Source organism: Hoplias malabaricus, chromosome 5, assembly GCF_029633855.1.
Source record: "Hoplias malabaricus isolate fHopMal1 chromosome 5, fHopMal1.hap1, whole genome shotgun sequence".
NCBI classification, from domain to species: domain Eukaryota; kingdom Metazoa; phylum Chordata; class Actinopteri; order Characiformes; family Erythrinidae; genus Hoplias; species Hoplias malabaricus.
The window spans coordinates 34,039,825-34,062,215 of record NC_089804.1 but is presented as its reverse complement, the minus strand read 5'-3'; the positions used below and the strand labels follow the sequence as shown (position 1 = coordinate 34,062,215).

The 22,391-nt window shown below is 40.0% G+C and overlaps 1 protein-coding gene across 1 annotated transcript in view; it reads left to right on the top strand.

The window, feature by feature from the left end:
* Positions 1-22,391, top strand: part of cacna2d2b (calcium channel, voltage-dependent, alpha 2/delta subunit 2b) — a 47,844-nt gene that overhangs the window by 8,822 nt on the left and 16,631 nt on the right. Inside the window, exons 3-16 of the mRNA XM_066671937.1 lie at positions 8,149-8,265; positions 8,550-8,609; positions 10,988-11,032; positions 11,120-11,243; positions 11,742-11,873; positions 14,034-14,091; positions 14,410-14,460; positions 14,791-14,890; positions 15,352-15,513; positions 15,695-15,805; positions 17,572-17,650; positions 18,023-18,072; positions 18,986-19,075; positions 21,416-21,481. Coding sequence (XP_066528034.1) covers positions 8,149-8,265; positions 8,550-8,609; positions 10,988-11,032; positions 11,120-11,243; positions 11,742-11,873; positions 14,034-14,091; positions 14,410-14,460; positions 14,791-14,890; positions 15,352-15,513; positions 15,695-15,805; positions 17,572-17,650; positions 18,023-18,072; positions 18,986-19,075; positions 21,416-21,481 — 1,245 coding nt within the window. The remainder of the gene's footprint in view (positions 1-8,148; positions 8,266-8,549; positions 8,610-10,987; positions 11,033-11,119; positions 11,244-11,741; positions 11,874-14,033; positions 14,092-14,409; positions 14,461-14,790; positions 14,891-15,351; positions 15,514-15,694; positions 15,806-17,571; positions 17,651-18,022; positions 18,073-18,985; positions 19,076-21,415; positions 21,482-22,391) is intronic.

The following is a 22,391-nucleotide window of genomic DNA, read 5'->3' as shown; positions in this document are numbered from 1 at the left end:
CAAATGTGTTTTTAGCCTAGATTTGAAAATTGCGACTGTGTCTGAGTCCCGAACATTTTCTGGAAGATCATTCCAGAGTTTGGGGGCTTTATAAGAAAAGGCTCTTCCCCCAGCTGAGGCCTTCTGAATTTTGGGAACAATTAAAAATCCAGTATTCTGTGATCTGAGTGAACGTGGAGGCTCATAATAGGAAATTGTATCTTGAAGATATTCAGGAGCAAGCCCATGTAGAGCTTTATATGTTAATAACAAAATTTTGTAGTCAATGCAGAATTTAACAGGCAGCCAATGAAGTGATGATAAAACTGGGCTGATATGTTCAAATTTTCTAGTTTTAGTGAGGACCCTAGCTGCAGCATTTTGAACTAGTTGAAGTTTTCTTAAATTGCTGCTGGTGCATCCTGACAGTAGTGTGTTACAGTAGTCAAGCCTTGAAGTAATAAAGGCATGTACTAATGTTTCTGCGTCCTGAAGGGATAAGGCATTTCTAATCTTAGCAATATTGCGAAGATGTAAAAAAGCTGTCCTAGTGATACTACCTATGTGTTGATCAAATGATAAATCCGGGTCAATTATGACACCAAGATTTTTTGCTGCTGAACCAGGTTTAATTGGAAAGTCAGCTAGATTTAAAATTAAATCTGATAATTTATTTCTTGCCACTTTTGGACCCAAAAGCAGGACCTCTGTTTTGTTGCTGTTTAGAAGGAGGAAGTTACGCAACATCCAGCCTTTCACGTCTTTTACACAGTCCTCTATTTTCTTTAATCTGTGTTTGTCATCGGGCTTGGCTGAAATATACAATTGTGTGTCGTGTGCGTAACAGTGAAAGTTAATGTCATGGTTTCTTATAACTGTGCCTAGCGGTAACATGTATAATGTAAATAATAATGGTCCTAAAATAGAGCCTTGTGGAATTCCAAATCTTACTTTAGAATAATTTGAATTTAGATTGTTTACTTTTACGAATTGATAACGTTCCGTTAAGTAAGATTTGAACCATAATAGGGCTGTCCCTGTGATTCCAACCATGTTTTCTAACCTTTCTATGAGAATATCGTGGTCTATTGTATCGAAGGCTGCACTTAGGTCAAGAAGCACCAACAGGGATACGTGGCCTTGATCAGAGGCAAGAAGAAGATCATTTGTTATCTTGACTAGAGCTGTCTCTGTACTATGATGTTGCCTGAATCCAGATTGGAATTTTTCATATATATGATTCTCATGTAGATATGAACTAAGTTGTTGGGCCACAGCTCTTTCTAAGATCTTGGACAGAAATGGCAAATTAGAAATAGGCCTGTAATTAGACAGTGTACTAGCATCAAGATTTGGTTTCTTGATCATAGGTTTAATAACTGCTAGTTTAAAAGCTTTGGGTACATGGCCCAGACTAAGGGATGAGTTTACTATAGTTAAAAGAGGATCAATAATAGCTGGTAGTACTTCTTTGAGCAACTTTGTGGGAATTGCATCAAGTGTGCAAGTTGTACAGTTTGCGGAGGTGATAATCTTTTCCTCATCGCAGAGGAGTCAGAGCCGACACCTGGATTCTGTCTCAGTAAACATCATAGATTTTTCTCTCTTTTTGATAAGTTTTTTTTTTTTTAATGTTCTCAGTTAGATTGACTTCCACAATTAAAGTCTTCCTCCAGGCCTCAGGTGTTCAGAATTACAGATTTAGAAGTGATTTACAAAATAATATAAAAAAAACCCCTAAAATGTTAATAGTGGCTTAGATGTAACTCTATAACTTCCATACGTCTTGGTTTAGTGCAAGTTGAACTATGAATATCCATCCATCCATTATCTGTAACCGCTTATCCAATTTAGGGTCGCGGGGGGTCCAGAGCCTACCTGGAATCATCGGGCGCAAGGCGGGAATACACCCTGGAGGGGACGCCAGTCCTTCACAGGGCAACACAGACACACACACATTCTGAACTATGAATATGCATCTTGTTAATGCCTCCATCTCCACTGTCCACTCCGCTCTTCGCCTGCAGCTGAAAAAACCCACCCTGATTTGACAGAATTGGTTCATTATGTGTGTGATGTAAGAAACCCTGGCTGTCTGAATCCCTGATTCTGAGACTGTGTTTTGAAGGTGTTTTGTCTTCTGCTGTAATGGTGTGTCTGAACCTCAGCGATGCCCCAGCCATCTGTTAGCAGGTGTCATAGAGGTGCAGACACGGCACGGTTCAGTCTCCATTTGAGGTGTATGTTTCCATTTTGTTTACTCTGGTTGTGTAATTCTGTTGGTGTCTGTGGTTTTTGGCTGTTGTTTAAAAAGTGTCTGAATCTGGAGTCCATTTTGATGTGTTTGGACTGCGATTGTGAGAGAATGGTCTGCAGGAGTCTGAAAGAGTAGAATAGATAATGATAATTAGTTGTTATTTAACTAATAATAATTTATTAAATTAGTTTTGTTAAGCACCACGGTTGGAGCCATTAAGTGGTATGTAGTGTCCTTACCTGTCCAGTTTTAGCTTGGACAAATATTGATTATACATTCATAAAATGAAATTGATTACAGCTATACATGAGGGAGATTAGTATATGAGGGAATTTCTCTATGATATTTAACTAAAATTCTAAAAAGGCTATAGTTTATCCCAGAAAAGCGTTCAGCACCAATCTCTTGAGCTATGAACGAAATGAAACCATGTGACCTTACTTGTCCCTGGACAGCATTGGAGATGGCTTGCAGGACTTCACAGACGTGCTGGGATTTCTGGAAGGTTTGATTGATCCTCAGGGATTGAGGATTGGAGCATCTCTTGCCTCTAATTGGATGTTCTTTTAGACTAGAACCTCTGTGACACTTGACAAGACAAAGACTTAAGGACGATTCCTGTTGAATGAGCGTCCAAGATTTCGAAATCATACTCATGTAATGTAAAAGATTCACAAAGTAATATCATTCAGACAAAACCGTGTTTTACATAATTCTTAACCAAATAACACACATATATGTGACAACCTTTGATCCTGAATAAGTTCATAAAAAGGTCATTTTAAATACATGGTTATAATTCCAGTTTTGATTGTCTAACTGGAATTAATTTTACAGTTTTAAGGTTTAATTCAATGGTTTGAAAAGTTCTTGATTAAACAGTTTTACAGAGAGCATAAGTTGATTCTTGGAGTGTTTTTGTGTCTCTCTGGATTCCACTGAGGGGAGCTGGTTTAATCAACCTTGGGTCATAAAAAGGGCCTGGAGATTCTGTTTTATGACCCTCTGGGTCATCTCAGATTCCAATCTGGGTTTGGGGAAATCTGAGATGTCTCTGAGTGACCAGTCTCAATTTCAAGTATTAGTCCCAAAAAGTCAAATTTCTTTTATATAAAAAAATTTATAAAACATATTCATCTCCCACTACAAGAAAAATGGAAAGATAGAGACGTGTGCATATGCTGTTTTGGAGAAGAGCAAATGGTCTGGCTGCAGATGATAAAGTCTTGAGATCTGGGTGTTTTTTCCTCTTTAATTTCCCCTGAATCCATGGACGTTTCAACCAATCAGACGCTGAGCTGAGTCCCTCATCTGACAGGTCCACATGTCTTTAGAGGAGAATTGATCATAAATACCTCTCTCATAGCTCTACCTCTCTAGTTATTGTTTGCCGTCCTGTAGCTCAGGGGCTTGTCATAAATTTATCACAATGCTCAGAATCATACATTCTCCTGAAATATTGAGAGAGAGAGAGAGAGAGCGAGAGAAAGATCTGTGGTCAGTGCAGCTTCTCACAGTGTCCAGCATCTCTCAACCTAGCATACTAGACCAAAAAGGTTTTTTTTTTTTTCATTTATTTACAGACACTGGGACTACGTAAACACATCAGACCGCGTTCAAGCGCACAAACAGACTTAAGAGCTATCGAATGGTGATGAAACATCTACTGCATTTTATTTTTTAAAAAGTGTCTTTTGATTATAATTGTGAACATTGCCTTTAATTTTTGTGTCTAACTGTTCATTCAGTGCAGGGTTGCGAAAATACAAAAACATAAATACAGCAAAATCAATCTTGTTTATATAGTAGTAGCTGTGTGTTTAACAGATGTTCTCCTTGATTGTATGGATTTGTTAAATCAACAGCACACTTGATTTAATATTTTGAAACATTTATTACTAGGGATTTGATGATAACCTCAAATAATACTGGACTCAGTCCAATGGTCTGTCACAAGGAAAGATCTGGAAAGAGTTAAACAAACACAGTCACATGCACACAGTATTACAGTCACTAGAAAAATGGGATAGGGTATAATCACTAAAATAATTTTTTGAGCAAATACACTGCTCATATAAGTATCTTTTTAAATCGTTTTAAATTTTGCCTAAAATTTTGTTTGGGGCCTTAGATGCTTGTGGCCTTAGTTAGAGAAGTGAGCTTGAGGCCGGAGGGACACCAATTTAATTCCCAGGACCTCACTCGTGTGTGTTTGTGTGTTCATTGCCACGGATGGGTCAAATACAGAGAAGCAATTTGCCTAAGGGGATCAATAAATGTGTTTCTTCATCATATTCAATCATATATATGATTTACATGTAATTGTATTTATTGTTTATAACTTTTTATATAAGAGTTATATTATTTTTATTTTCATTTTTCTGTGTTTAATTTGGATGCATATTGTGGTGTAAACTGTTATTGTTATAATTAATTTGTGGTGGTATGGAGACACAAGTCTACATTGAACCGGCTCGTTTGTTGTATCTGGCAGTTCTTTGCTGGGGTGTGTTTAATGCAGCAGTGTTTTCTCTGTCATTGAGAGATCTGAAACTGACGCTCAACAGCAGGCACAATGCCTCATTACTTCTGTACAACAACCAAACCAAGAAATCATTATCCAGCTTGTCACTGAGACCACCACCAGGATTTAACAATCAGATCAATACCAGCATGTCCAACTGGGCAGAACTCCTACACACACACACACACACACACACACACAGTGCCTGAAGAACACACACTCGCAGCATCTTCCAGAACCTGTTTATTTATAGCCTTTGCGTGTAAATCAACAAGAAAACACATCCGCTCTCTTCTTTCAGAGCACTTCACATCTACATCTTCTCATACCTCAGTTTATTTCATACGCAATATCACTGCCATATTCCAGCTCTTTTTCATCTTTATTTATTCATTTTTCATGTCATTTCACACCATCTCCTCAACATTTCACAATGACAGACCCAGTGGAAACGGTCCAGAATTACTCACATTAAAACCTAGTTATTATAACATTTCTCCTGCAGTGTGCAGTCCTGGAGATAAAGGGATTTTTAACAAGAGACTTGAATCTTTCACATTCCCTTTGCTTCATTTTTGCATTAATCTGTGTGAGCGTCATGACATATGGCTTCAGATACTGCTGAGGAGAGTTAGAGTCCTGAAGATGGAGAGAAAGAGAGAGAAGAGGAATAGAGACAGAGGGAAGAGAAAGAGAGCCATAGTAGTGAGAGACTAGAGGAGGGAGAGAGTGTCTCTCAGGGACCCCTAGGCACAACTCCCAAGAAAAGAACCCCTCCATCCCATCTGGAGCCTCGGCGTTCATCTCAGGAAGGAAATTAAAGATGCTTGTTTATCTGGAAATTATCATTTATCCAACTGTGGGATTAAAGGTGCAGTCAGCCAATTTTACCACAAAAATAGTCAAAAAATATTTTATTAAAGTGATTTTTAACATTTTCCATAAGATGAAGCTCAGAGGAAATAAAGAATCAAACTGAATAGTTGTCCTTGACTGAAATATACTTTGTACTTCATACAGTGGGTCCCCAGCTGGGGGCGGCCATGTTTGAATTGTTTAGTCCTAATGCTGCATTCGAGATGATGTCAGAAATTGGGAAATACCATTTTTCTGACTTGTAAATTGTACGCGAACAGCGGACCAAGCCGTAGTCACCACTGTTAAACTTGTGATTCTCGATGATAAACGAGTTATTGTGACCTGTGACCTTCCTTAGGAAAAAATGGCAAATATGTATTTGAATAGTTTTATTATGCATGTTTTCTGTAAAGGTCAAATATTATGTTCAGGTTTGTTTTTACTCAAAAAACATTTAGTTGTTATTTAGGTGTTGTAAATCACTTTTTGGGGACATATTGTGTACAGTGTGTGGATCATCAGCCAAGCACCTGAATGCAGTGAAGTCATATTTACTACTTAACCACCCGATACATACAACCTTCCAATGAGCACCCGAACACAACATGAATCTCTGATACATCCAGGCATCAGAATACCTCTCACATGACTGTCTGCTCCTTTAATGTTAAATGGGAAATAACCAACTGTAAATATGAGAGAATTTTCTGGTTCGTCTTCATATCTGAGAGCTTATGCTGACACCTAGTGGCCTGGATGTGTCAGAGATTCTGTACTTAACATTTTTAAAACATGACCTTCCTCATTTTATAAATTCTCTATACTCTATTTTTGGAGTAAAAGAGACTGACAGGTACTTTAAGTTTATAACATGCTTTTTTAAAATCCTTCATGGCCTTTTGTCCAAATGACTTGTCAGAGACTTGTCGGAGCAATATAATCTCCTCAGGCAAACTGCTAATAACGCCAGAGCGAGTGGAGGGGCATTTATTTCACACGCACACACACACACAGATTGAGAGGCAAACTATCCTCCCCTTAAAATGTCAGAGAGGAATGTAAGAGTCTGTAGCTTTAATTAAATCCTTTTACGCTGAGAGAATTACAGCTGTTCTGGCTCAGACCGTGTCCTGGACGGCAAACTGGACATTCTTTATACCCTCTTTTATTAGAGAAATAAATCCAGCTGCTGGTTTTGCAAGGTCCAGTTATTATCGAAATAGAGACAGCCATCTTCACATACAATGTACTCCTTTAATCCTCTACAATCTCTTAAAACAGCCATGACACCCAAGACCTGTAATAATAAGATAAATCAGAACTTAAAATGCAAAAGGTTTCCCCAAATATTTTAAAAGCCTGTGTATTGTTGTCAGTTTGGGCTCTGCAACTCCCCCATCAGTTAAACTCTCTTGTACAATATGTAGCTCTGTACCAGTGTACAATGAGGCGTCACAGTTGGCAAATCTGCAAGTGTTCCCGTCCACAGATGACATATTGCACTTGTACTTTGTCTAAAATTCCACCAGTCTGAAACTACACAGCTGAGCCCCGCCTCCTCCTACTGCGCATTTCACTGTGGCCCCTCCCCCTTCACAGCACTGTAAAACGGTCTACCAGACATAGAGTCGGCAGATGTGAAGAAGTGTACTTACCCTTTACATCAAAACACATTTTTACAGCACAGTCCTTAATCCCTTGTGGTCTAAGGACATTTTCTCAATTTTCTGAAATTCGCCTTTAAAGTACTTGTATTATAATATATGGCCTACATGTTTTATATCAAAATGTTCAGAACAATCTCAGCTCTCTCACTAAGAGAGGCCCATGTGACCTAGAGCATTTTTGAAGAGATAATCTGTCTCTAACTCTGAAAAACTTAAATCTTTATATTTCTTATGAAAACATCCCTTTACTCATGTGGATGAATTGTTTTGGTGTTTGAAATAGTTTTATCAGAGTCTTAAAAACAAGCGAATCCACCAGTTAGACACGGCGAGAGGCAGAGGAGGCGTGTCTCAAGCTTATTCATAGGCTCATAACTCGGGATGTACAGTATCGCATACAGTCTTGCGATAACATGCAATCGAAAGAGCAGTTTTTGCACATTCACAGAGTGTTTGAACTGTATTTTTGCGCTGTCTTATCGCTAAGATATTAATAGAAACATTGCGAATAGTCGTATTTTTGACCCCAGAGGGTTAAATCAGGGCGGCAGGGAGGAGCTGGTTTACTACCCTCTTCCATAAGTTACATAGTGTAGTTTCTGCACAGCTGATCCTGGAGTAGCAACGACAGAGGCTTTATTCTCACTATTACAGCTCAGTGGAGCATCACTGTGATTTTGAAGGTGTAATTTTAAGGTAAAAATACTACCTAGTGTTGCTTTACTTCTCTGTAACTTAAAACTTAGTGTATTCAAATAAGATTATTTGTTTATTTTTGCCATTTCAACCTGGACGAGTTGTGTGGGGAGTCAGTCTGGAGGCTGAAAATGAAGACATCTTTTTGATTTCTCACTGTGTTTCAGATCTACCTGGAGAAGAGGAGGCAGTACAGACTCATTCGAAACAATCCCAGAGAAATTGTGGAGAAAGTGGCGACCGACATCGAGAGGCTGCTGGCCAAGAAGAAAAGAGCTCTGGAGGTGAGAGGGGACCTCTGACCACGTGGTGCTGTCTGAACTCAAGAGTGCAGAAATCAGGCCATGTCCTTTTTTTTAATGAGCTGGGGGTGAATGTATGGGGTTAAAGGTCTAGTTTGGTCACCCCTATTTCCTGTCCATGTTTTAATGGATTTTCTCAGTGAAAATAACTAAATTCCTGTTCCACAGAGAACACACCTAAGTGCTTAACTAAGGCTGCTTCCCTCAGTTTAACAAATGCTTAATTAAGGTGTATTAATCAGATGCAAATGTTTTGTTTCTCACAGAAACTGGCCAGTGAAGCTGAGAGAGTGCAGAAAGCTCATCGATGGCAGGACAGCATCAAGGTTAGGTGGACTTTAATACCATTCTCCTTGTTTGTTATATGTCTCTGTTTTTTGTGGGTCATGAAGCATTAGACAGACAGCGCCTATCACACATGAATGTGCACAGTTTTAGTCAGAAATCCTGAACACACCTGGCATTGCCCTGCGTCTTGGATGATCCGAACACTAGGAACTACTGAAATGCACTGCCTTTTACTCTTGCTGTTGTGAGAGCACCCTGTGATTGGATGTTAGCATTATTTCTATTAAAGGAAATGACCTGCATGTATTTTTTTGTTTGTTTTCAAGCAGAAATGTCCAGTAAATTCTTACTCACATTCTGGCAGAGGACATGTTTTGATTTAGGAAAGATTTTTAAGACAAATGCGCTGTTTGTTTGGATGCCTCCGAATTTATTTATTTATATCTAAGAAAAAACAGTTGGGCCATTATTGTTCTCCTCCAAGTGTGCTGAGCTTCAGTGAAGCTAAACTGAAACGATATGGTGGTGGTTCATGTGTCTCAGAGGGAGCTTGTGTTGCCTTCTGCCTCCCAACTTCACCGCCAGAGGGAGGGCAAAGTAAATTCAGAAGAAAACTGGGCAAAAAATGACAGTACACTCACTTTTCACCAGTTGTTATGTGAGAGTGCAGTAGGTCTGTGTCTTCCTGGCTCCCCCTCTGGTGAGTTTGGCCTGGTTTAGATCGATGTAACTACGTCACCAGTGGCCCAGATGTTTCTACTTTGATGTAGAAGAAGTGAAGATCAGCACAGCTCTTCTTTCCCTGACCCCATTGCACGTAAGAGAGAGAGAGAGAGAGAGAGAGAGAGAGAGAGAGAGAGAGAGAGAGAATTAGAAGTTATCCACCACACATTTCTTATGCAGTGGATGAAGTGTAACGTCTGTAAATTTTTATTCACTGTTTGATTTACCACAGAAAATAGTGTATAGCATTTCCACTCTGTGTTTATTTACAATTTAGAGTAATTTCTACCTTAAGTAATGTATTCTACCAGCAAAAATAAATCAGTTTTACCCATCTATGGAGCAGGAACAGAGCCACACCCTCATCTCATCATGTTTTTCAGCATTCGGAGTCTCTCCACTGTCCAAATGCCTCCGGATGCTGTTTCTTAGCTGTGGCTGAGTGGAAAACTATGAGAGGGCTCCTCAGCCAGTTCAGACTGAGTCACACCTTCTTTGTTTCCCCTTTACAGAACAAGGGCTGTGTTCATACAATGACTCTTTTTCCAGCGCAAAAATAGATGTGAGGAAACGTTCTCTCAATTTTATAAAAAGTGCTTTGGATTCAAATCCAAGCACTGCCTTTAAATAGGGCATTTTCATCTGCATTTAGGACACAAAATCAATTAACATCATATGACATAAGCCATAGGTTAAGCCACAGGCCACATTTCATTCATTCATTCATTCATTATCTGTAACCGCTTATCCAATTCAGGGTCGCGGTGGGTCCAGAGCCTACCTGGAATCATTGGGCGCAAGGGGCACAGGCCACATTTTGTGTTCTTAATTGCGGTGGTATATTCTTTTTCAGCTAATACACAGTGATGAAATGTGCAGAAGGTGTGTCTCTTATGTTCACTCAGAAAATCCACAGAAACATCATCTGAGTAGGGGCACCCAGACTTTGCACACTGCTGTGTATATGTACAGACTCACACTGTGACTCACACTGTGACTGTGGACATGGTTGTGTCCACTCTGCTGTGTGTTTTGAGCCTGATTTGCTGCTGGGGGCTTTAAGGTGTGCAGAGTGTGGCAGCTCTTTTTTTCCACATGATTTACTCTGTTACTCTGAAAAACACTTCCTCCACCTCCATACGCCTGCCACAGCTGACCGGCTTCAGGCTTTGTTATTTTTTTTTACAGTACTTTTTTTTGGGTCTACTTTAGTCTCAGCCTTATAATTATATTTATTTATAATAATTTTATGCCTAAATGGCTGCAAATGTTGGATGTATTTTAATCACTCTCTGCATGTAGTCTCTCGTAAATAGCTTCCCTATTACTCACTTTGTAAATCAGCCCCTTCCCCATCATTGTCCACAGTGGTAGATAATTAGGAAAAATGCAGCAAAAACTGGGTATAAAATGAATAATAGTAATAATAAATAGCAGCACAGTGGTGCACACAGCTCACGGTCCTGGGGTTGTTGGTTCAAACCCACCTCGCATCACGGTCTGGTTGGAGTATGGTGTGTTCTCTCAGTGTCTATGTGGGTTTCCTCTTTGTGCTCAACTTTACTCCCACAGTCCAAACACACACATGTTGGAATAGTGTGAAACTGTCCAAAGGTGTGTGTGGGTGAGTGACTTGGTGAAACTGTTGACAGAAGTGCTTACAGAAAATGAATGATTTTGTCCTTTTTTGCAGGAGTGGGACATTGAGTACTATGACTCTAAAGCTGAGCTGGATTACGTGAGTGCATTGATTACATTGTAAGTCCGTGATAGCGCAGTGTTGGTGTGTGTACGGGTTTCTGTCTGACACTGGTTGTGTTCGCAGGATGGAGACGAGATTGAGTCTCAAATGTCTCTGAAGCTGGAGTTTGTATATGATCCAAACTTCAAGAACAATGTGAACTACTCCTACACGGCGGTGCAGATCCCTACCGACATCTACAAAGGAGGTGTGAACCTTAAACTAAAGCACTGTTAGGAGTCTTGCACCAGGATTTTTATTAGTGTAATGTGGTGTTATTGTCCAAGATAGGAATCGAACCCCAACTGTGTCACCCACTATGTCCAGAGAACAGTACAATGTTCTGCGCTCTGTGGTGGAACAAGGCGGATGTTAATAAGCCCAAACAAGTAAATCGCTCTTGTGGCACAGCTGTAAATTGTTAGAGGATTGAAACATCGTCCAAATGGAAGGTGACCTGTCGTGGCATGATTTTCGGAGACTCGGGAAAGACCTGCACATGGGGATTTATCTACAGCTCACGGCAAAAACACGGGTCTGATTTACAAAGTGTAAAAATTGATAGCAGTGGGAAATGGGAATGTGTCCCAGAGGGTTTTAAGTTAGGTAATGATGTCTAATCTCTCTCTCTCTTTCTCTCCTTCTCTCCCTCATCCTCCCTCTATCTGCTCTCTCTCTCCATCTCTCTCCCTCCCTCTCTCTCTAGCTCCTGTGATTCTAAATGAGTTAAACTGGACTCAGGCTTTGGAGAGGGTCTTTATGGAGAACAGTCGAGAAGACCCCTCACTGCTTTGGCAGGCTTTTGGCAGCGCCACCGGGGTCACCAGGTACTACCCAGGTATGACCTCTGACCTCTGACCCACACAGAATCACTGCTTTTGATTGTACACACTATAAAACTTTATACCCAGCGATACTTTATTATGTGCTGTAACACAATTATTCTAATACTATAGACCATACATTTAGGCAGAGTTTACAATTCATGAATTCATCATTTAAAAACAAATGTAACAGATTTGGGCAGTTATTACTCAACAGTTACCTCCTGGAGGAGGATGCAAGGTAATTGACACACTATACACTATGTATTAATACATGTATGCATTGTATCGATCTGTAATCCAGTCCCCCATCCTGCAAACACCACACTCAAAGGCCAATCAGTTTACTCAGCATTTCAGTTCACAACCAGTTAATGACATAATTATTAAAGGAGCAATCTGTAATATTGACATCATGCATTTAAAATTGGAACTATAATGCAGTTTCATTATTTCACTAAAACATCTACCTATGCAAGAAAAAAAAAACTAGCGGCTGCCGTTTCCCTGCATTTACAAGTATTTACTGTCCAAATCCACAATAAATATGCGAAACTAAAGCTAGTGCTAGGTTTTATGAACCGTACTCGTTTTGAAACACTTCTTATTTTTCTTTATTCATTTAAAACACACGACCATGTGTAAATTATGTCACTAAAACATCTGCTTACTAGTGAAACGCTTACTTTTTCTGTCTCCATTCCACCTTAAATAGGTGAATATGCAAGGCTTTTCAAACACAATTCTTACTCCTTAATTTGTTCAAAACACACACACACACACACACACACACCACGGAGAAACACACATGAATCTGCATCAGTTTCTTTAAAACAAACAAAAAATGGTATTTACGCTTTTCGATAAAACACAGTCATAACACCTTTCAAACATCGCTATGCCTCACTTTCTTTATATTAAACACACAACCTATGGATTTACTCCTTTTAATCTATACATAGGCATCTGTACTTCTATATTTGTTCCAGAAGTTATTTGCTGTTACCTGTTCAGGAGAAAATTAGCCAGCTCTGGCTCTGTTCTCGAGTGTTGCTGTTTCTAAACCGCCACCAGTTTTCAAACACAGGGCCAATTTTTCTCTCATTTTACTCTGTCTCTGGTCATGGAGATTTTTAGAAGGGCAATGTGGGTTTTTGGGTCCGCTAATATATTACATTAACTCTGTTCACTTGGTCACTTCATGGCTGCAAGACGCTATGCTTGTAGACCTGGCAACACGGTATGGTTGGAATATTTGTGCTTGGACAATAGGCGGGATCCCAGACAGGACCTCGGTGTGTGGGAAAACAGGAGCTCCGCTCTGGACCGGGCAATTCTCAAAGAGAATATACTAGTGATGTTCGACATCACTGATTTCCATTCCGATCCGATACTGAGTAAAATTCAGACTGGTATCGGCGATACCAATCCGATACCAATTCTTTGTGCAAATACACCTAATGTGTCTGATAAAAAAAAGTAGTGTATTTCAAATCATCGCTTCATATAGAGTACAAGATATTATTAGAGTTATTTATTTATTTATTTTAAACTCTGATGTATATTGAGATAACGGCTCATTATATTGAGTGTTGCTGCTCTTGGGATATCATCTTCAAACAATATAAAATCACAGGGCAAAATAAATGATGAGCCTATTCTGCACTGAATGCCTGATCTTATTTAGATCCAACTATGTATGTAGTTTCTCCAAATAGCCTACAATAAGGGGATACAAACACTTGCTGTTTTATAATACTGGGTGACTCAAATTAAATTTAAATATTTAATTCAATATAAAAAACACCACAATAATTGCACATGTTTGTCATTACCTACATCTAGTATCAGAGGTATCAATATTTGAGTATCGATAAACACATCACTAGAATATACTGCTTCAGCAATGCTATGAGAGGCAACAGTGTTTTAGCTTTGACTGTTTCCTTAATCTATGATCACACACCCTGAACATTTTAAGTACAGTAAACATCTTACAGATTGCTCCTTTAAATATTATTATTATTATTAGAAAAAATTACGACAGGAAAGTGGATTAAATAAAAATGAAAGGTGAGTTTCTCTTTTAAGCCATTAGGCGAGGTGTCTTATGGCTGAGCAGCGGAGATTGATATATGGGTTTGTTTGTGTTATGTTATGTTTGCGTGTTGTAGCTACACCGTGGAAAGCCCGGGATAAGATCGACCTCTACGACGTTCGGAGGAGACCCTGGTTAGTCTGCGTAGCCCCTAGTGGAACTGGTTTGAAACTCATTCTCTCACTCACTTACTCATTGTGCAACAAGGTACATAACCAGCACAGATACCTTAACAAGTTCTGAGTTGGGAAGTTCAACTTAAGTAATACACAACAATTAGACCTAATCAAAACACACATTTAAAGTCTGCCCTGATGACTTTTTACTGGAAAAGTGTTGTGTTATAGTGTTAAGTAATGGGTATATTCAGGGATATTTTGTGAATGTATGTTTGTTAGTTTTATTAGATGTTCTACATTGTTGATCTAAATGTATCTTATTGTGCTGTAAAGGTACATCCAAGGAGCTTCATCACCCAAAGACATGGTCATCCTTGTAGATGTGTGAGTGCCACTGTTTTTTCTTATATTTAGCTGTAATCACTATAACCACAGCAGCGTGTGACATGCAACCATGGTGCAGTGAATCTCCTAAAACCTTTTCTCTTTATCTCTCTCTCTTTTTGTTCTATCTTTCTCTCTCACTCTCTCTCACTCTCTCTTTGTTCTATCTTTCTCTCTCTCTCTCGCTCTCTCTCTCTGTTCTCTCTCTCTCTCTCGCTCTCTCTCACTCGCTCTCTCTCTGTTCTATCTCTCTCTCTCTCTCTGTTCTCTCTCTCTCTCTCTCTCTCTCTCTCTCTCTCTCTCTCTCTCTCTCCCTCTCTCTCTCTGCAGTAGTGGCAGTGTGAGTGGTTTGACTCTGAAGTTAATAAAAGCATCTGTAATGGAGATGTTGGACACCCTCTCAGACGATGACTATGTTAACGTAGCACGGGTGAGTGAGAAGGTTTTGATGACATTTGACCATCTTAATATTTCTTACACATGTGCACACACACACACACACACACATGCACGCACACACATGCACGCACACACATTGAGTGTGAGATCTCTCTAAATATAGATTTTCTCATGACTCCAGATAGTGATCTGATGACTCATACAGTCTCTCTCTTTCTCTCTCTCTCTCTCTCTCTCTCTGCTTTTTCTCCATAATTATTTCTCTCTTCATTCTCTTTTTCACTCTCTGACCTTTTTCTCACTTCCTCTCCCTCATTCTTTTTTGCTTTGGTTGTTTCTATTTGTGTTTGATCTATTTATTCATATCCCTTTGTTTTCTGTTTCCCATTTTTCCTTTTGTTTAATTAATTTACTCTCACCCTCCCCCCACCCCTCTCTCTCTCTCTCTCTCTCTCTCTCTCTCTCTCTCTCTCTCTCTCTCTCTTTGTGTAGTTTAATGATGAGGCTGCTGCAGTGGTGCCGTGTTTTACGCACCTGGTTCAGGCTAATGTTCGTAATAAAAGGATCTTTAAGGAGCATGTGGCTCAGATGCAGGCGAAGGGAACCACGCTGTATCAGAGAGGGTTCGAATTTGCCTTCGACCAGCTACTGAATGTAAGATGCACATACAACAACCCTCCCAATTAACAACCACACAACACACAGTACTGCAATGCATCCACTGCAGTAATGACTTCATCATTCTGATATAAACTGGAATGTCTGTCTGTCTGTCTCTCTCTGTCTCTTATTCTCTCTCTCTCTCTGTCTCTCTCTGTCTCTCTCTGGTCTGAAGCATACAAAGGTACCCAGAGCGAACTGTAATAAGATCATTATGCTGTTTACGGATGGAGGAGAGGACAGGGCTCAGGAGATTTTTCAGAAACACAACTGGCCCAACAAGACAGTGAGTGTCCAGCTGTTTCTGACCTCACAAACATCTACTGTCTGCTTTCCAAGTTTTTCTACGGCTGAGCATTAGTATTATTTGTTACTTCTATTTTAAAAATCTGAGTTCATTCTCAAGCAGGAGGCTGTGTGTACTCTGATGATCCTGGATGAAAAAATGTACCTCTTTTATTTATAAAATAATCCCCTAGACCAACCTTCAGTAAATCTCAGCCTAACTGTGGGGGGCCCAGTTTCTCTGCCTCTCCCATATACACGCTGTACTTCAGCCAGTTTGGAGCATTTCTCTGATCAGAATTGAAGTTATCAAAATTACTTGTTTAAACTCTACATCATCTAGTTACTTGTGCACCACATAAAAGGTGTTTCTCAGTCATTTTGGACAAACAGCACCTGCTTTGGTTAATCATGCAGATGATTCTGTACAGCTGTCTGCCCTTTCTTACATTATCAGTTGCTTTTATCATGTTTATCATCAGAATGTATTAGACTGCTTCTCTGTTGAACAGTTCAACCCCCCAAAACATCCAGACAATAGTCCATTGCCTATGTCAGGGCACTCAGGAATGTTGATCCAGTTTTCATGAGCTGTGAAGAATATTTTACACATATTTGTTTTTGGTAAATGTCTACTGAACTGATGATTAGCTCTCAGGTGAATCATAATTTTCACTGATGTAATGGAGTGTTTGCAGCTTTAGATCAACCAGTGACCAACCAGTCCTCTAAAATAGCGCATAGGTACATCTCATGAGTCTTTAATTGCCAAACATATATAGACAGAGCACATCACATAGTTACAATTTCTGACAATGGAAGAACTAGGAAACAACCAGGAGCCAGCCACATACTCAGTTGAACCTCCTGCTGGCTGCTAGGGATTCAGCACGTGAGATGCCTGTATCACAGCTGATGCCTGTAGAGGCTGGATAAGACGTTCAAAAAGATTCTTTCCACAATGCATTGCGAGGGAAGATATCCTATGGAGGTATATTTGGTGCCAAACCCTTGAGCACATGTGACAGTGAAATTTGCAGTTGTAGAAAATAGTGTATCAATAAATTTGAAGTCACATAGAGTATCTCTTCAGGAGTTGCAAACCTGTATATTTCTTATACAGGTTAATACAACTTAACAGTTACACCTTCACAAATTCTTCATTGCAGGTGCACTAATCCAATTCTACACACACAAATACAAAAATATCATGCACTCACAGTTTTGCTACAGTTGCACCAGGAAACATGGTATTTCTTTTTTTAGGTTTATTTTTGGGATATTTGTCTTGCACAGTCACAAATCAGTGATTGCATCTGCTCAAGTCTGTGGCTATGAGTCACAAATGGTTTTTTTCTGCTCACACATGACAACATACGCACGCTCTCAGTTTTTCCCCAAATATATCATTCAATATGGTGCAAATCTAATTTGTGCATATCCACACATTAAAGCACACACACACTCAAAAAGTGAATTTTTCATATTATGTCCCCTTTAAAGACCTCTCCATCCCTTGAGAAAGCAACCGCTCCCAACTCTGTGAGATTTCTAACACAGTGAGAATTAGATGTAAATATTACAGACATCCCAGGGCTGCAATGTGTGGAGTGTGCTTGACGCTGTAATATGCCTCTGACTCTGTCTGAGTGCTCTTACACACAGCTCAGTGTCTCAGTGTGAGTGTAGGGTTAGTGCTGGGTAATTACAGCTGAGCTATGTATTGGAGTCCTGACTAAACGAAACTGTGTGTGAACTCTGTTGAAGGTTCGAGTGTTTACCTTCTCCGTGGGGCAGCACAACTATGACATCACACCGCTGCAGTGGATCGCATGCGCAAACAAAGGTGAGAATTATCTGTCTATGTATGTGTGTGTGTGTGTGTGTAGCCATTTAGGACCACTGTCCCCTTTGTTATCCTTGAAATTTACTTTTGAGGATATTTTGTGTGTTTGGGTGTCTTTCTTTTCTAAGAGAGACCATAACACACACACACACACACACACACACACACAAACTTGCACACCATTAAGAGTGGTGAAACATATGTTTTGAGTTTACTGTGTGATGTATTAGCTGCTGTATTGGAGCTGGAGACTGCATTAACATTAACAATGCATTGTGGTGAATAAAGACTACCCCCCATTCTCTCTCTCTCTCTCTCTCTCTCTCTCTCTCTCTCTCTCTCTCTCTACCCCCTCCTATCTTCATGCTGCAGGTTACTATTTTGAGATCCGCTCCATCTGTGCTATAAGGATTAACACCCAGGTGAGATTCTTACACACACACACACACACACACACACACACACACACACACACACACACACACACACACCTATTCCACTGTCAATGTTCTGGGCTCGGAGAGCTGATACTAATCGTGCAGTTATCTCTATTAATATCACATATAATTTTTTTAACAATTAGGTTTCAGCATTAAAGTTACCATTCTAACCAATCACAGTGGCCCTTCTTTATCAAATTTGCATAAAATGTCATTTAAAAGCGTTCATTGACATATGACTACTATGACTGTTCTGTATCTGTATGGAAACATGTCCATGCCCTAGTGCCTTGTTTACATATTCTTTAGTAAATGATATTCCTCAGGTTTGCTTCAGTTTGCACTTGATAATCAATCAAAGTAAAGCTCCTGAGCCAATTGTTGTCCTGGTTCAACATCAGCTCTATTAACAGTGGTGTAATTCAAATTGTCTATGCCATTATTGTATTAAAGGCTGTCTGCTTCAGCTGTATATGTTTCGATTTTCTAAGTTCTCTGATCATCAACAGTACGCATTTTAATGCAGTATTAAAGAGTGACTAATAAATATAACACATTGGAATCAAAAGATAAAATAAGAAAATGTGGCCTGTGCATAAGTTATTGCTCCTTTTTCCCCAATAAATAGAGCTCTAGTAAACTGTTCAAAAATTGGCCTTCTAAAATACAGTGTTTAAGTTTCTGAATTTATGTTTATTTAAATCAAAAGTGTGTTTTGTTTCAAACTGTGTGTCTTTAAATTACATGGCATATTTCAGTGTTTATCCCTATAATCACATTTCTAGTACTTTGTCCAAAATGTGCTGTGCTAATTATCTCTTAAATGTGTGTGTGTGTGTGTGTGTGTGTGTGTGTGTGTGTGTGTGTGTGTGTGTGTGTGTGTGTGTGTTTTTAGGAGTACTTGGACGTGCTGGGACGTCCCATGGTTTTGGCTGGGAGAAGTGCCAAGCAGGTGCAGTGGACCAACGTCTATCAGGATGCCCTGGTGAGAGAGTCTGTCTGATTCATTAAAGTGTGCTTGCACGCCCCTAAGCCACACGTGACTGTGGTTCTGACATATGGCCTCTACGTAACTGGGTTCTGCTTCAGAAAACTTTCATCAAGAGCCTGTGTGTGTGTGTGTGTGTGTGTGTGTGTGTGTGTGTGTGTGTATGTGTGTGGTTTAAATATAGTGTAAAATGCAGGACATCTACTTATATAAGCAATTAAATATACACTGTATTTGCCAAAGTCTGTGAACACCCCTCTGTACTTGAGTTGCCCCATAGTGTGGAAACTGTGTTTAAAGATCAGCACTGTAGAAAATGTGATCAAATGAAATCAAATCAAATTTATTTGTATAGCGCCTTTTACAACTGACGTTGTCACAAAGCAGCTTCACAGTTTCAGAACAGAACATTTAAATCAAAGCCCAATGCGAGCAAGCAGAAGGCGACAGTGGCAAGGAAGAACTCCCTCGAGGCTGGAGGAAGAAACCTTGGGAGGAACCAAGACTCACAAAGGACCCATCCTCCTCTGATCAAACTATAGATTGAATTTTAAATGATCACCAATGAAGTGTCATTATGCTACATAATAATAATAAGGTGAGCAGCTGGTCTGGTCTGGTCTGGGCCGCAGGAGAATCCAGCAAACAATCTTCCATCAGTGGGCCACTATTTTCTCAGAAAACAGATGATCTGGACATCTTGCCTAGAGACAAGCATGGACTAGAGGGGTATAAAAACCCACATCACTAGACTCTGGATATCTGGGATGATCTGGAGCAGTGTTTTTGATCCAGAATGAATCCTCTGACTCACCTGACCTCACTGATGTTTATGTGGCTGAATGCCATCAGGTCACACTCCTGATTAAAGCCCTTCAGTTCAGGAAGAGGTTTGGGATGCCCAGGGGTTGGAGGCGGAGGCCAGAAGGACAGAAGGGTGCAGCACACTGACTTTGCTGAAGTCGCTGTGTTCCTCTCAAACGTCAGATCTGCTGAGATGGAGTGATTTCCTCTGACAGCCTGCCGTCTGGAGTTGGATGCTGTTGGTGAGAGTTTAGAGATCTGCTTTCCTCTGAGAATGGCAGCTTGAGTTCTCCTCCAAATGTGTTGATGCTGTGGGGGCGACAGTCAGAGCACACAGCTCATTCTAGCCTTCTCTCTCTCTCTCTCTCTCTCTCTCTCTCTCTCTCTCTCTCTCTCTCTATCTCTCAAACTGTATCACTCCTTCTTTATTTTATATCTTACTCTGTCTCCCTCTGCCTCTTTCACTCTTATCTCTCATACTTTTTCTCTCTCACTCTTGCCCCTCTCTCTTTGAATGTCTCTCTCTCTTCCTGTCTCTCTCTGTCTGTCTTAACTCTCACTTTGGGCTCTCTCTCTCTCCCTCTTACTTCAGTAAAGAACTATCACCACTGACCCCAGGAGAAAACTGGGAAACCGTGGTAAGGAATAAATTTGTGAAATGCTTAAAGATGATGAAGAGGTAGAAATACTGTCTCCATCAGAGCCACCGGTGCTGTGACTCATTGCCAACTCCACCCAACACCAGTCTGGGAGATCTTTACTGTGCCACTGTGTGTGTTACCAACCACCTCCCTCAATCTGACAAAGAAACAGTGATTGGTAAATCTAAAATGGGTTAACAAATCATAGGCTGAGAATTGATTTTCTGAGCTGACCCAGTTGTTTACCAGTGCCACCTGAGAATGTTTCATTGTGGTAACAGTGAATAAATCTATTCAATTCAGTAGAGTTATGTTTGTACTGGTGTAAACTGTTGCATAGCCAGTCTACACCTGATCATTCCCCACCGTTCCTCTCACTCTACTTTTTCCCTGCCTCATCAAACAAGCCAAGCACTCACAGAGTTTACTGGCGGCATGTCTGCTCACGTACAGAATTTAAACAACACTTACTGTACCTTAATTCCCAAGCAGCAGATCTTTGAAGCCATTGTATTTGGTCTATAAACTCTACTATGTTTACAGTGAAAGAGTCTGGTTTTATTGCTGGTTCTCAGGGATAAACAGTAGTGTCATCATCCAGCATCTGGACGTTACCTTTTTAATCCAATCAGAGGCTTATTGTTTGACTGCTAGCCGATCCGCAGAGGATCAGAAATATTTTGAAGTCATTAAAAGACCAGTGTTGACCACTGGATCTCTTGATTTTTTCTAAATCATCTTTTCAGAACTCTTTTTTTTCTTGTTGTTTTGTTCGGGTTTGTGTTCGGAAAGATTAAAGAAACAAACAACTTGAAGTAACAGATAAATATATGAGTTTCTACCTCAGCAGTAATGTAATGATGAAGTAATGCTGATGTGATGATTTTGGCAGGGTCTGGGGCTTGTGGTCACTGGAACGATGCCTGTTTTTAACCTCTCTATGGATGGAAACTCACAGGTATTTCCTTTCAAATTTGTCAGTGTCTGTCTATTTTAAAATTGGTATCCTGCATATCATAAGATACACATAGAATTTTCTCATTCCCCCATAATACCTCTAAAATTCTGCAGTAATTTTGTAGAGGGTGATTGTAGAAAAATGTGTGGGATTATATTTCCCTCCAGTGTTGGTGAATGGAACCAGGCGTCTCCATGTCTCCAAACCACACCCAGTATTTTATATTCTCTCCACCATTAGCAACTCCACCTGTTTAAAGTGCTTTATATGAAATGATGGTGATGGGACTATGGCCAGACATCAGCACTGTGTTCAGGACCATTTACTGTAATAACATTCTATTTAGGAGCTTTTAGAGGTGGACACTGGTTCCATTCACAACCTATCCTAAATCAGTAAGTTTCTCTGAGTGGAATTCCCCTTTAATCCTGACATTTATGGAGGTATATCTGGCGCAAAACCCCTGAGCACCTGTGACAGTTAAGTTTCTAGCTGTAGAAAATAATCACAGATGTGTATCAGTAAATCTGAAGTCACAGAGAAAACCTCTGTGCAACCCTGTAGATTTTTAGAAAACGGGAAATTACTGTAAACCTGTAGAAACGGGAAATAACTGTTTATCAGATTTCTGATGGAACACTTAAAGTGGCATAGAAATAAAAGAGCAAATTCCCGTTTTCTATTCCATTTTCTACATGGACTCCCGGTCCTCCATGTTTGTTTTCTGGAGAGGAGTTTTCATAGGAGGCGCTCAGTCACAGAACCAGGACACCTCAGCCAATAGCATTTGACATGTGCCTAATATGCCCTCTGATTGGTCAGAAGGGTTCGCTGATCTCTGAGCCGTGCCTGGCCCTTGTTCTACAGATATACAAATTTGCACCACACTGACTGAGATATATAGTGCAAA